A 13,970-nucleotide genomic window follows, 5' to 3' on the forward strand; every position below is an offset into this window, starting at 1 on the left:
TGGGTGTTTTAAGATGCTCAGCTTATTTTTCTGTGACTTCAGTTCAGACTTGAGTGGATATGTTTGATGAAAAACTTTGTGTTTTGTTTCAGTGGCGTTTCACTTTCGCACTTTGAACGCCACGGTCTCTGAACGTATGAGACACTGGTTTTGTCCCAGTGGGAAGACTGAACAGGATGAATTTGTCCATTCCGGGTTGCATATTTAAAAATAGAGCGAGGACAAAACTTAGTTTGATTTTACTTTAAGTTATTTACATTAATAAGTTGGCAGGACTCAGTGTGTCGGGTTCATCCGAGCCTGATCAGCTGCGACGGGCACAGCCCGCACCGCAGCTCTCTGGTCGCGCTGCAGCAGTTACTTTCCGATGCTTTTTCGAAAGCCCGAACAGTCCAGTCCAGCAGACACGACAGCCCACGCATCTACATCTACCATCTTTCAGCAGTAACGACGGAGCCCACCGCCCGAGCGGCAGCCTCAGCCGACCTCCCCGGCCGCGGGCACGCGCCGGGATAAGTGATCCCGCCGCACTCGCTCGCTCTGGGCGCAGACCCAATTAATCGATCCCTAATCCTGGCGGATCTAAACCTACTCTGTGCAAAATGAAGGATTTTCTCTGTAAAGACACACCATTTCTCTTACTATTACACGTACAGCTAGCTGAGTGTCTTCTTCTCCTCATTTGGTTGGGAGTTGCTATGCAGTCCCGCGGCCCTCGCGGCCCACACGTACAAAACTGCATTTTTTTTGGCGGCCCACTAGATGGCGCTCGCGGCCCAAGTGTGGGCCGCGGCCCTATGGTTAAGAATCACTGGCCTAGACTACAGTTCCCAGGATTCCCCAGTCACTCATCATGTCCTGAACCTGTGCCCTCCTTGTTAACCTCGTGTGTCTCACCTGTGTGCCTACCTACTGCTGTTTCCAGGTCACAGTTTCCTTCTTTTCTTCTCACTCTCTTTCTCCATATCAACCACCCTAGCTATTTTTTGTTTCAAGCTGCAATAAAGTAAATAAGTAATTATTCCATGCCTTTTGGGCAAACTGCTGCACATACCAGCCCTGTAGCTTGCCCACAGGCTCAAAAGCTAGACGGAAGGAAGGGAAATTAGGTTTATAACTCACCATGTGGCTCATCACCCACACACACACCCCAAACACACCCACAGATCCACACCATAGCATAGCATACTCTACTAAAATAATAAAGTATGACAAGGCAAACCGGGTGGGAAACCGTTTGTTGGTTTACCCTCTTGTTATAGCATTTCTTTTTCTTTCCGTGCATGACTGGTAATTTTGACGGTCAGTACTTAGCCAGTCACCTGCAGCAATGGACGCCAGACGAACGTAGTCGGAGCCCCTCTCCTCTGGTTCGTATGGGTAGCTCTCCACCAGGCTGAGTCCTGCCAACACAGAGGAGAGAGGTAAGTCTTTGATGAAACAACTCCAAAAGAATTCTCTCAGCTGCAGATTTGCGTATTGAGGCTCTACATCCGGTGTAAAAAAAAAATGACCGAAAAGACTGAATTAGCCAACTGCACTGTTGGTTAGCGTACAGCTGACTTATATCAGAAGATTTTGAGTTTAACCCACCACTGCATTTGAAGTTGAACATGATTGCAGTTAAACCAGAATATACCATGATTTCAAGATTCACCAGTCGTAGTAGTATTGCCTATGTGAAAGTGATTCTATCACATAACAATGATTTTAAAATAATTTCTTACTATTATTCATAAAAGGTGTGTTGACTGAGTTAAGACCAGGTGTGACCACTAAGCAAGAACACCAGCAACGCAAGATGTCCTATCGCCATAATGCATAATCCTCAGCTCTAACAAAATGTGCTTTCAGCTAATATCTGTCATCACCGGCAACCACAAAAGACATTTCCCTGCCAGACGGCATGGAAATCTGTCTAATCTCTGGTCAAGAAGACAAACCACACCTGCATAAAATCCCTTCTCTGGTGGTTTGTGGAACTGCCAATTTGCGTCAACTAAGCTAATTTTATTGCTGCTCATGTCAGTTTAAAACTTGATCTCCAGGCACTCATAGAAACTGGGTTAATACCTGAAAATACTGCTACACCAGCTGCACTATTCTCTAACCACTCTTTTTCCCACTCATCCCACTGTTTAAGGTGGGAAAGCGGAAATGGTGTCCTAATTTCTGACAAAGGAAATCCACTCCACTGCTACCTGACAACACCATACTACCATGGTGATGGCTCTGGTCAAGGTCCCTGTGGTTGTTATTTGCCATCCACCCAGACCACTTGGCGGCTTTGTGGAAGAGGTTGATGCTCTACTGTCTTCCATCCCAGATATAGACTGCCGTTACTCATCCTGCGTGACCCTGAACATATACTTTGACAAACCTTACACTGAAGAGCTTATTTTCCTCCTAAAATCATTTACCCTTAAACTGGCCTGCTGTCCTCCAACTTACAAAGGTGGTAAGATGCTGGACTTGATTCTCACAAGAAACTGCACCCATACACATCTCTGACCACTTCTTCTTTCGCTTTTCTGTTGGCCTCCCAGAACACCCCCTGGAACCTGTCCCCTACACACTTTGCCTTGGCTTTTATTGCCAACCTTGCCAACCACGTTCTCCTTGCTTGAGGTCAATGGTACTACAGAGACTACGCTCTATGCTGACCTCTTGCCTGGATAGTTTGTGTCATCTATCCACCAAATCTACTCACTCCACTCAGCTTCGCCCGCGGCTGACTGATACCATCTGTAAGTTGCACAGGACTCTCTAGTCCTGCTGAACTACTACCATCACCAAAGCAAAACGGCTTATTACAATGACAAGATCAGCTGTGCCACAGATACACGGAAACTATTTTCTATCTTCAACTCCCTGCTGAACCCTCCTCCGACTCCACTTGTCTCAAATCTCTCAGCTGACAGCTTTGCTTCCTTTTTTTTGGACAAAAAAAGGTAGCTTCCATTAGTGATCAATTTGGAGTCCTATCTGGTCCAAACCTGTCACCCTCAGTCATGGACTCAACTGGTGACTACGTGGCTCCTGCACATACGGCATATAACAGGCATACCTCGTGCTCCTCCCTTACTTTCCCAGTCAGCAGTGCAAAGCTCTCATCTTTTTCTTCCCAGACCGATTGCCAGGACTCCAATGAGTTCTAATACTTGCCTGCTAGACACAGTTTCTTTCAAGCCACTGCAAGCCATAGCAACAGTCTTGACCATAATGAACTCCTCTCTTGCTTCAGGCATATTTCCATCGGCCTTCAAACAGGCTACAATCATACCACTGTTAAAAAAAAATCCTCACTCAACTCTGCTGTGGTTGAAAACTTAGAACCAGTCTCACTTGTTTCTCTTCCTCCCCAAGGTTATGGAACTAGCGGTTTCTAAGGTCATTCACTTCCTCACAGAGAAAAACCTTCTTGATTTAAATCTGGTTTCAAAAAGGGCCATTAAACTGAAATGGCTCTGCCGTCCGTGACAGCAGCCCTAACAGAACAGTGAGACAGGTCAGCGGGTCAACCCTTTGTGCTTATCCTTCGAAACCTATCTGCTGCCTTCGATACAGTTCACCACAACATACTGTACATAGGATCAATGCTTTCTTGATGCTGTTCCCACCTACCAACCGTTCCTTTAATTAGTGGATCCTGGGAACCATTTCAGAAAGCGGGTTTTGTGGAAATGAGGGAAAGAGCCATTAAATGAGAATTTCCCAGGATTTTCTATAACTTCATTTATATAGCATCCTGCTGTGAGTGAAGGAATTTTCTTTTATGATTTCCAACCGTGATTGAATAACATCCCTATTACCACCAAAGCTCATTGAGTAATGTTTTCTTTGCTAGGGCAAAATGTTATCAAAACAAGTGACAACTATGAGGCCATTACATTCAAATTACTTGTCAAAATCATTCTTACACTTCACCCTTAACTTTTTTAAACTGTTTGTTTCGCTTTTTTACCAGCAGGATTGCAAATAGCGTATTTTCCGCTTGATTGATTGTCGGACCATTCCACTGACACAGGGACGTTATATTAAAGTCGATCCTCGGTTGGATACGGATTGCGACGTCAGATGACGTTAGATAACTAATTATGCTGCAGACAACCATCATCCAACTTCTAGTCAGTGTTATCTCTCTATAATTAGACGTCAAGCCAACGTTAGGTTTTTAGAATAAAACCCAATATTCAAATCTATATCATAATCCAATTATAATGAAATGTTGAAATACAACGTTGTTCCAACCTCACACTAACTTCAGGTGTCCGCTATCGCTGGCAACGATCAGCCAATCAGAGAACAAGACGTAGTACGACGCTTACCTCCTCCACTTTTTATTTGTGGATTCGTGGAAGACGAATGATTTAAAATGTGAGAGTATTTTTCAGTTTTATTTACAGCTGAAGTCACAATAACTCTGAATGATATTCTGAGTTATTGTGAAGAAGTTGAATAAAGTTCAACTTAACAGACTGATTTGTTTCGCTTTATATAACCCGGTGCGCCTTATGTAAGAAAATAGACCCGTTCATTTATGTTGTGCCTTATAATGCGGTACGCCTAATGGTCCGCAAAATACGGTATATAAAAGTAAATCTTAGGTATAATACACCTACGTTCCACCACTTGTCACTTATGTCATATTATAGCAGTCACTGAATATGTAAATTACACATTCACTCAGTGTGCACCTTTGCCACGCCAGCTCTCTTTTCTTTTCTGCTGCAGCCATGTTATTTTGCTGCAGACGGATGTGCTCAAATTGACTACAGTATATGATTATAATAAAAGGTCTAATTCTAACAAAGAAAAGTAGGAGGATCTGTTCCATTTAGCTGACGTTGCAATGGTAAATCACAGTGTCAGAGCTCCATTGACACTGGCTTTTTGTATTCATGGTGCAACTCAGAGACTTCAAACCCCTGATTTGAAACTAGAAACTAAAGTTTGTCATCTCAAGTTTTTTGACTCTCAGACACCATTTTAATCCAGTTTGTTGAACTCTTCTGAAAAACTGTAGGCCTCAAACTGCATAGGCTTAAATGACAGTAGATATGAACAAAATGAGTGTATTGCGCATCCCTCCTTTACCAGATTTAAGCCAGCATGCATGACAATGACTTGTTATGATCATTTTTGAGGAAATGACAGATTAGATCATGTTAACCTGTAGCTACAGCCTTAAACCATGGGCTTTAATGACAATGACATGACAGGATTTTCTGACATCATACAGGAGTACGAGTGTACAGTCACACTAGCCAAGTTGTACCGTGGGTGAAGACTTTGCGGCTTTTTGGACCTTCTCTGGCTCTCCTAAGCTAAGCTAGCAACAGTTCTATTGGCCCAATATGCCATCTCGACCTGAAAATAAGACATGCGGTGCGTCCGAAATGCCCTACTAAACAGTATGTACTCAAAAAGTATACTTAAGTCGGCACACTTTTGAGTAAATATCAGTAGTATGCATTAATTGGGACGTACTACTCAGAGCCACACGGCACTTCCTGCCGTTGGGAGGGGGAGTTGTTACCATGGTATCTGTTATAGCAGCAGTAGCAGCTCCACTCTTTCCCGTTTATCCTGGCCCAAACAAGATGATATTATATAATATTATTATATATACGAATATTATAATCTATCTGCAGCGGTGTTTTATGTGCAAGGTGCTTGATTTTACCTTGAAAGAAGCTTTATGACACCACACAACATGTGGCTTTAAATCACTACAAAAAGCAAAAAAAGCTCCGTTGCCATTTCTGAGTTGGATCCTTCAGTACTTCTATTAGCCACTTAACAGATTACTTAGTCACCAGTCAAATGTGTTACATGTTGATCAAGGCAATGGAAATGACTGACTAATCACATAAATTACAAGTGGTGGGCTCCGAAGATCCTCCAGGGAAACAGTTCCACACCTACTCGCCATTAATGAGAAGAGTTGGAAGTGAACGCTGTTTTGAGGATGTGGGCGGTGCGGAGCAGCACACTTTTGAGTAAATATCCGTAGTATGCATTAATTCGGACGTACGGTACTACTCAGAGCCACACGGCACTTCCTGCCCTTGGGAGGGGGCGCAGTAGCACTGCTCCGCTCTTTCCCGTTTATTCAGCCCAAACGAGATGACATTATATAATATTATTATATACCAATATTATAATATTAATATTATATAATAATATTATTAGGGCCCGAGCACCTTCAGTGCGAAGGCCCTATTGTATCTGTAGGAATTTTTTTTTTCTTTTTTCTTCTGACGAAAGGAGGGCCTTTTTGCCCCCCTAAACATGCCCAAAAAGTCACCAAATTTTGCATGCAAGTCAGGCCTGGCGAAAAATTTGATATTTAATGGTTTACATTAATGGGCGTGGCAAAATGGCTCAACAGCGCCCCCCGGAAAACTTTGTTCCTCAAGCCCCACAATACGGTTTGACGTACATGCACGAAAATCGCTACACACCTGTATCAGTACACAACTTAAAGAAAAGTCTCTTGGCGACATGGCCGAAACCGAACAGGAAGTCAGCCATTTTGAATTAATCGTGTCACTTTGGCACAATTTATGCCATTCCTTCGGCAGTTAATACGGCCCGAACCGTAACGTGCCCCCAAGTGTGTTATACATAAAAATGTGCGTCTCCATCCTGCGACAACACGCATTACTTTTCTCTTTCAAAAGCGTTACCGTGGCGACGCTAGACGCCAAAAAGCGCGCCCACCCTTCATTTGGTTGGTTCAGACAGAAAAAACTTTGCGCCTCAAGCCCCATAATACGGTTTGACGTACATGAACGAAAATCGGTACACACCTGTATCATGTCGCAACTTAAAGAAAAGTCTCTTGGCGCCATGGCCGAAACCGAACAGGAAGTCGGCCATTTTGAACATTCTGAATTAATCGCGTAATTTTGGAGCAATATGAGCCATTCCTTCGAGAATTAATACGGCCCGAACCGTAACGTGCACCCAGGTGTGTTATACATCAAAATGTGCGTCTCTATCCTGCGACTACGCGCATTACTTTTCTTTTTTTTTTTTTTTAAAGGTTTTTTTGGGCTCTAGTGGCCCTTTATTAGAGATGCAGACTGGAAAGGGGTAGAGAGAGAGAACGGGGAAGACACGCAGCAAAGGTGCGCGGGCTGGATTCGAACCCGCGACCGCTGCAGGAGGAGGACTGTAGCCTCAGTATATGGCCCGCTGCTTAACCCACTGCGCCAACGAGCGGCCGACGCGCATTACTTTTCTCTGTCAAAAGTGTTACCGTGGCGACGCTAGACGCCAAAAAGCGCGCCCACCCTTCATCTGGTTGGTTCAGACAGAAAAAACTTTGAGCCTCAAGCCCCATAATACGGTTTGACGTACATGAACGAAAATCAGTACACAACTTAAAGAAAAGTCTCTTGGCGCCATGGCCGAAACCGAACAGGAAGTCGGCCATTTTGAACATTCTGAATTAATCGCGTAATTTTGGAGCAATATGAGCCATTCCTTCGAGAATTAATACGGCCCGAACCGTAACGTGCATCCAGGTGTGTTATACATCAAAATGTGCGTCTCTATCCTGCGACTACGCGCATTACTTTTCACTTTCAAAAGTGTTACCGTGGCGACGCTAGACGCCAAAAAGCGCGCCCCCCTTCATCTGATTAGTCCATATTTGATAGTTCCCCAAAAGTCACCATATTTTGCATGCAAGGCAAGCCTGGCGATAAATTTGATATTTCATGGTTTGTATTAATGGGTGTGGCAAAATGGCTCAACAGCGCCCCCACGGAAAACTTTGTGCCTCAAGCCCCACAATACGGTTTGACGTACATGCACGAAAATCGGTACACACCTGTCTCATGTCGCAACTTAAAGAAAAGTCTCTTGGCACCATGGCCGAAACCGAACAGGAAGTCAGCCATTTTGAATTAATTGTGTAATTTTGGCGCAATTCATGCCATTCCTTCGGCAATGAATACGGCCCGAACCGTAACGTGCACCCAGGTGTGTTATACATCAAAATGTGCGTCTCTATCCTGCGACTACGCGCATTACTTTTCTCTTTCAAAAGTGTTACCGTGGCGACGCTAGACGCCAAAAAGCGTGCCCCCCTTCATCTGATTGGTCCATATTTGATAGTTCTCCAAAAGTCACCAAATTTTGCATGCAAGCCAGGCCTGGCGATAAATTTGATATTTCATGGTTTGCATGGGCGTGGCCTAACGACTCAACAGCGCCCCCTAGAATACTTTTCTCTGCCATAACTTTTGAAAGGTTTGACATAAAGAGTTGTGGGTAGTGTCATGAGACTCGGTATTGAGTCCTTGACCATAATTGGTGAAAATTAGCCCCGCCCCTTCTTCTGATTGGTTGTCCCGATTTTCTGCTCTAACTTTTGAATGGTTTGACATAGAGAGTCGTGGGTGGTGTCATCAGATTCTGTATGGAGTCCTTGACCTTCATTGGCCTGAATTAGCCCCGCCCCTTCTTCTGATTGGTTGTCTCTTTTTTCTGCTATAACTTTTGAATGGTTTGACATAGAGAGTCGTGGGTGGTGTCATTTCTGATATGCTTATGGGGGACTGTGGCCGTTTGTGCGAGGGCCCGTTCATCGCTGCTTGCAGCTTTAATTATACTTAATATTATATTATACTTATGACATATACGTATCTGCCCAGCACTTAGCAACCAAACACCGCTGCATTGCATTGTGGGAAGTTTCTGCTTAGCTAGTGTCCATCAATCCATACTAATATATTTCTCCAGAATGAGTATGGATAGTACATACTATTGTGTACGTACTAATGTTTCGGACACACTAAAAAATCTCACATACTGTTTTTGCATACTCATTAGGGTGGAAGTATGGAATTTGGGACGCAGCTATGATTTTTATTTCCGTTAGGTTGCCTAACATTTAAGCTCTAGACTTACATAGCTACCTCAGTCCAGGAACTCATGTCCCGCTGCTTCTCCTCCTGGAGACTCAAAACAGAAATTTCCAAAGCAGCATCTAACAAACGTATAGCTTTTATAGCAACAAAGAAGAATTATTTATAAAAATGACACGGTTTTGTGGGGTGTGTGGACATAGATACTCACTGATTCTGATAACCATATTGTTGGCAGCATCTGTGAGTGTTTGGAGATCATAAGGAAACAAGAACTGCTGATGCCAACTGTAGGAGGATGGTGATAAAGCTGGCAAAAGTTTCAAAAAAAGAAAAATGGTGTCACAAATTGTAGTGCAATGTGATGGCAAGCCCCATGAGATTGCTTTAAAAACATGGTGCAAAAAAACTAATGTCTGCATAGTAGGTTGAGTAACGGCTCAACTGACAAATCCTCAGAGAATTTAAAAAGGTACCCGTCTGGCAACCGAGCACACAATCCCTGTTTTCATAAGGTGTACTGTAATCACTCGTCACACCTTATTCAAGCTTACAGTTACAGTAATGCAAATATAATCGCCAAGGAATTTCACTGGGCAAGAATTGTTCCTTTTATTTTTTTTATCTTTAATGTGCATTGACAAAACAGTTTTTAACACCCAGAGACTGTCTGGCCCAGAGCTTGCCCTCAGACTTTGTGTTTTTTCATCAATATTCCATTAACTTACTGAAAAGCACTCATACCTGGATCAAAAAGAACAAAACAAGTAATTATTAAGGTAGGACAAGATTGCCCTCGTGCAATTTATACATTATTTTGTCTCAAATGTAGGGGGTTGGGTCTATGAGCCCGGTCAGTATGTTTGGCTCAATAGGGTATTTCATAAACGAACTTACTAATTTGAAAATGATAAAAGATAAACTATTATTATTACCATTATCATCAAGCCTTCTCGATAAACTGGTTTAAACTCCCCCTACCTAAGAACTCAATTCTGTTGAATAAAATGACACATTTAGATATTCTTCCCCGTCAAAATAATCCCCTCAAGCCTTAAAATGGCTTAGATGTAACTCTGCGTCTTTGCCTCATTTAACATAATCGGATCTATGAATATGCAAATCAGCCCTGCCTCTCTGTGCCCGGTTTGCTCGTCTGCATCTGCCTCGACGACTCCCACACTCTTGACTCCTCACTTTCACATCAGCTACATCTCCTTCCTCATCGTCAGCTCCACAAACCTCCAGTAAGGTAACAGGAACAGCTCCTCAGGTTCGCCACAAACAAGATCCCTCGCAGTTTCTAACGAGCTAATGTACATATGAAATGCTTAATCACGCTGTTGACCGTTTATCCCGCTCATGATGTCTCCTACCACAGAAACCACCATCTGGCGCTGCTAATGACGTTAAAACCTTGAGTTGTTCTGGAACAGCTTGATAACTTTTTGCTCAAGAAAATCAAACCAAGTTTTAAAACAAATCAATAAAAAAAAATCCTTTTTAATGGGTGGAAATCTTTTCAGATTTTATGTTTTCTTTTTTTTACATTCCCAATGTGTTCCTACTCGCTAAAATTTGAGAAAACCATTAAAAGCAGAGGAACAAAAAGATTTGAATTCTCAATTCACTGAATTCCAATCTTTTAACAGATAAAGATGAGCCATATTGTGTCCTGCACATGATTTTTGTGTGTCTGCTGCTTTTTCAAGTGCAGCAGCAATCTGAACAGCACTCAGGCCTCCTTTCCCCGGCATAATGAACAGACATTTAATGCTCAACAAGAGCAGCTTACCAAATACTATAAGCCGGTGGATGAGCCTGTGGATGGAAATGTGCTGGGAGCGACTTGTCCTCACTCAGTGTATCGCCCAGGATACAGAAACATCATTTCCAAATGAATTGTAAGTTTCTCATTATACAGTGCATGTTATTGAAGAGGTACAGTATATAGCTCCAATAGAGAACACCATAAGGGCTCACATTCCTTTTATCATGCAAATTGCAGTCATAGCCTCAAACTTGAGAGCTGTGCAATATAACGGACTCCGTCTTTAATCAGCTTGGAATCAGCGCGGTCAGAAAGTCTTAAGTCAATCCACAGTCCTCAACTCTTTTCCAGGTCAAGAAGAGAAGGTCACTTTTGATTTGGTGACATCATGCTCCTAATGTTTGGATATTGAACATATACAGGACTGTCTCAGAAAATTAGAATATTGTGATAAAGTCCTTTATTTTCTGTAATGCAAAAATGTCATACATTCTGGATTCATTACAAATCAACTGAAATATTGCAAGCCTTTTATTATTTTAATATTGCTGATCATGGCTTACAGCTTAAGAAAACTCAAATATCCTATCTCAAAAAATTTGAATATTCTGGGAATCTTAATCTTAAACTGTAAGCCATAATCAGCAATATTAAAATAATAAAAGGCTTGCAATATTTCAGTTGATTTGTTTTTTTTTTTTTTTTTTTACCTTGTCTGCACACATATTATTGATTGATACCATGACGGTAGAAACCAAAAGTGTATATATGTGCATTATTACTGTATGTAATATATACATATATATACGCACACATATGCGTACACATACATAAATATACACATACAAACCCAGTGTTTTTTTTTTTTTTTTTTTTTTGGGGTGGGGGAGGCGGTGGGGGGGGGGTGACGACATCCACTGCCAATCCAGGAAGCAGGAACACACGGAGACACACGTCAAGCACTGGAAATCTGCAACAAAAAACCACAAACAAAGCACGAAACCGGCACGGAGCCATCCAAAACACGAACAGCAATCGACCTAAATCTTGAGATCTGATCGCAGTCTGAGCTAAGCTATCGCTACTGCTACCTAAACCCAAAAACTAGAGAGCCAGCATGCAGGTGAACAAGCCAGTGTGTATGTCTATGTGTGTGTGTGTGTATGTATATGATCATGCGTGTGTGTGTGTGTGTGTGTGTGTGTGTGTGTGTGTGTGTGTGTGTGTGTGTGTGTGTGTGTGTGTGTGTGTGTGTGTGTGTGTGTGTGTGTGTGTATGCATGTGACTAAATGACTATATGTGTGTATGTGTGTGTGTGTGTGTGTGTGTGTGTGTGTGTGTGTGTGTGTGTGTGTGTGTGTGTGTGTGTGTGTGTGTAATAAACCAAACAAAGCTCCACCTGAAGTGTATCTATAGTGGGGGAGGGGGGGGAGCAACCCCGCCACCCGCGAGACCAGAGGCCGACAAGGAAGAGCCCGGAACCCAGGCCACCGGCAACCCCACAGAGGGGAGAAGTAGGAGGGAGGCAACCCACCGCCTGCGAGGCCCCCCCCCCACCCGGCGGCGGCCGAGGGGGCCCGCGGGCGGGGCCCCCACGGCGCGGAAAGAAGCAGCCAGGGATCCCGCGGCGGCGGACCGCGACCCAGGCAATCCCCGGCCACCCGGTCCGGGCCGGACACGCGGCCAGGAGGCCCTCACCCTTCAGGCCAACGACCCCCACCCGGCAGGGGGCCAGCCTGCCCGGAGAGACAGAGCCGCCCCGGCCGCCGACGCGGGCAGGCGCACCCGTCCCCCACGAAAGTGGCCCTCCAAGACCAGAGGGGCGCCCCGCCGTAGAGGCAGCGGGGGGGACCGGAGACGGGCCCGGAGAGAGGGAACCCCCCAACAAGGCGACACCCGCGCAGGCCCGACAACGGAGGGCCCCAGACCCAGGCATCCCATTCATTCATCCATTCACCTATCCGATACCTATACTAATAATAATATAATATACTATACATAATAATAATAATAATAATACTAATAATAATAATAATAATAACCATCTTTGTATAATATAATATTGATAAATTATTAAGTTTTTGATGTCCTGCCAATGGAGGCTCAAATCCTCCATGGCAGGACACCGCATTCTCACCGACACAGACATACAATCACGCACCGTTTCCCCCTCCCCGGGGGGGTCCAACACCGCCAGAAGGCAACCCAGGCTGCACGGCGGGCCCCGCCAGGCCCGGGTAACCCGACCCACCCGTCCCAGGCCCAGGCCGGTGAGGGAACGCGGGTGATGTGGGACCCCCTCCCGCCCCTTGTGTTGAGTGCATGTGATTAATGCCATAAAAACAGGGAGGAGGGAGGGCCAAGTATCGATTGACACCGACCCCCCCCCCTCCCGAACTACGTGTCCTTGTCAAGTGTATTTATAAAATGTTGAATGTGCAGTGTCTATTTTGCTGTTAAAACCGTGAGGCGGGGAGTGCCAGGCCCCGCGGGACAGTGCCCCCCACGACCCGGACCCCCCGCCTTTCGCCTATGTGCGTATGAATCGTGTAGGGGGGGCAAGAGGGGGAGCGGAGGCCGAAGCCAGGAAGCAGGACCAGCAAAGCCGGCCCTGATAAGACACCCGCGTCCCCCCACCGGCCGTCCAGTAGACGGGGGCCGGCCCCCCGAGCCGGGCAAGGGCCCCACCGTACCTCCAAGGGCGCCCCCGGCGCCGCCGGAGCCCCCAGACGGAGGGGGAAACGGTCCAACATCCTCCCATTCATACTGACAACATAAGACATAGATACCGGGGAATGGTGCCACCCCGCCGTCGCGCCCGCCCGTGCACCCCCCGGTCAGGGGAGGCCCGCTCCCCGGACCCGGCCCCACCCCCCCCCGAGGCCACCCCGGCGGACACCCCAAGGGTCCCGGAGTCCCCACATCCGCAGGGGCACTTGGCCCCCGCCCAGCGACGGAGGACCAAGGCAGCAATGCCCCCCCAGCGCAGACAGCCACCCCCCACCCAGGCAGGGCCGGGCCCTCCGGGTGGGACCCCCACGTCCATGGCCCCGCCCCCCCCGGGAGGCCCGGAGACGCCCCAGCCACAGCCCCCCGCCCGAGCCCTCCCCAGCCACCCCCCCCCCACCGCCATGAGGTAACCCCCCCCACAGGCCCCCTTCAGTTGATTTGTAATGAATCCAGAATGTATGACATTTTGTGTTTTTAATTGCATTACAGAAAATAAAGAACTTTATCACAATATTCTAATTTTCTGAGACAGTTCTGTACATGTGTATATTTGATAGTTGATGAAGAAATTCACATGACCTCTCATA

The 13,970-nt window shown here is 45.5% G+C and overlaps 1 protein-coding gene across 1 annotated transcript in view; it reads right to left on the reverse strand.

Moving 5' to 3' along the window:
- gfra4a (GDNF family receptor alpha 4a) overlaps positions 1–13,970 on the reverse strand; it is a 136,731-nt gene that overhangs the window by 63,319 nt on the left and 59,442 nt on the right. Inside the window, exon 3 of the mRNA XM_061744286.1 lies at positions 1,323–1,403. Coding sequence (XP_061600270.1) covers positions 1,323–1,403 — 81 coding nt within the window. The remainder of the gene's footprint in view (positions 1–1,322; positions 1,404–13,970) is intronic.

The sequence above is a fragment of the Cololabis saira genome, chromosome 16, assembly GCF_033807715.1.
Source record: "Cololabis saira isolate AMF1-May2022 chromosome 16, fColSai1.1, whole genome shotgun sequence".
Taxonomy (NCBI): domain Eukaryota; kingdom Metazoa; phylum Chordata; class Actinopteri; order Beloniformes; family Belonidae; genus Cololabis; species Cololabis saira.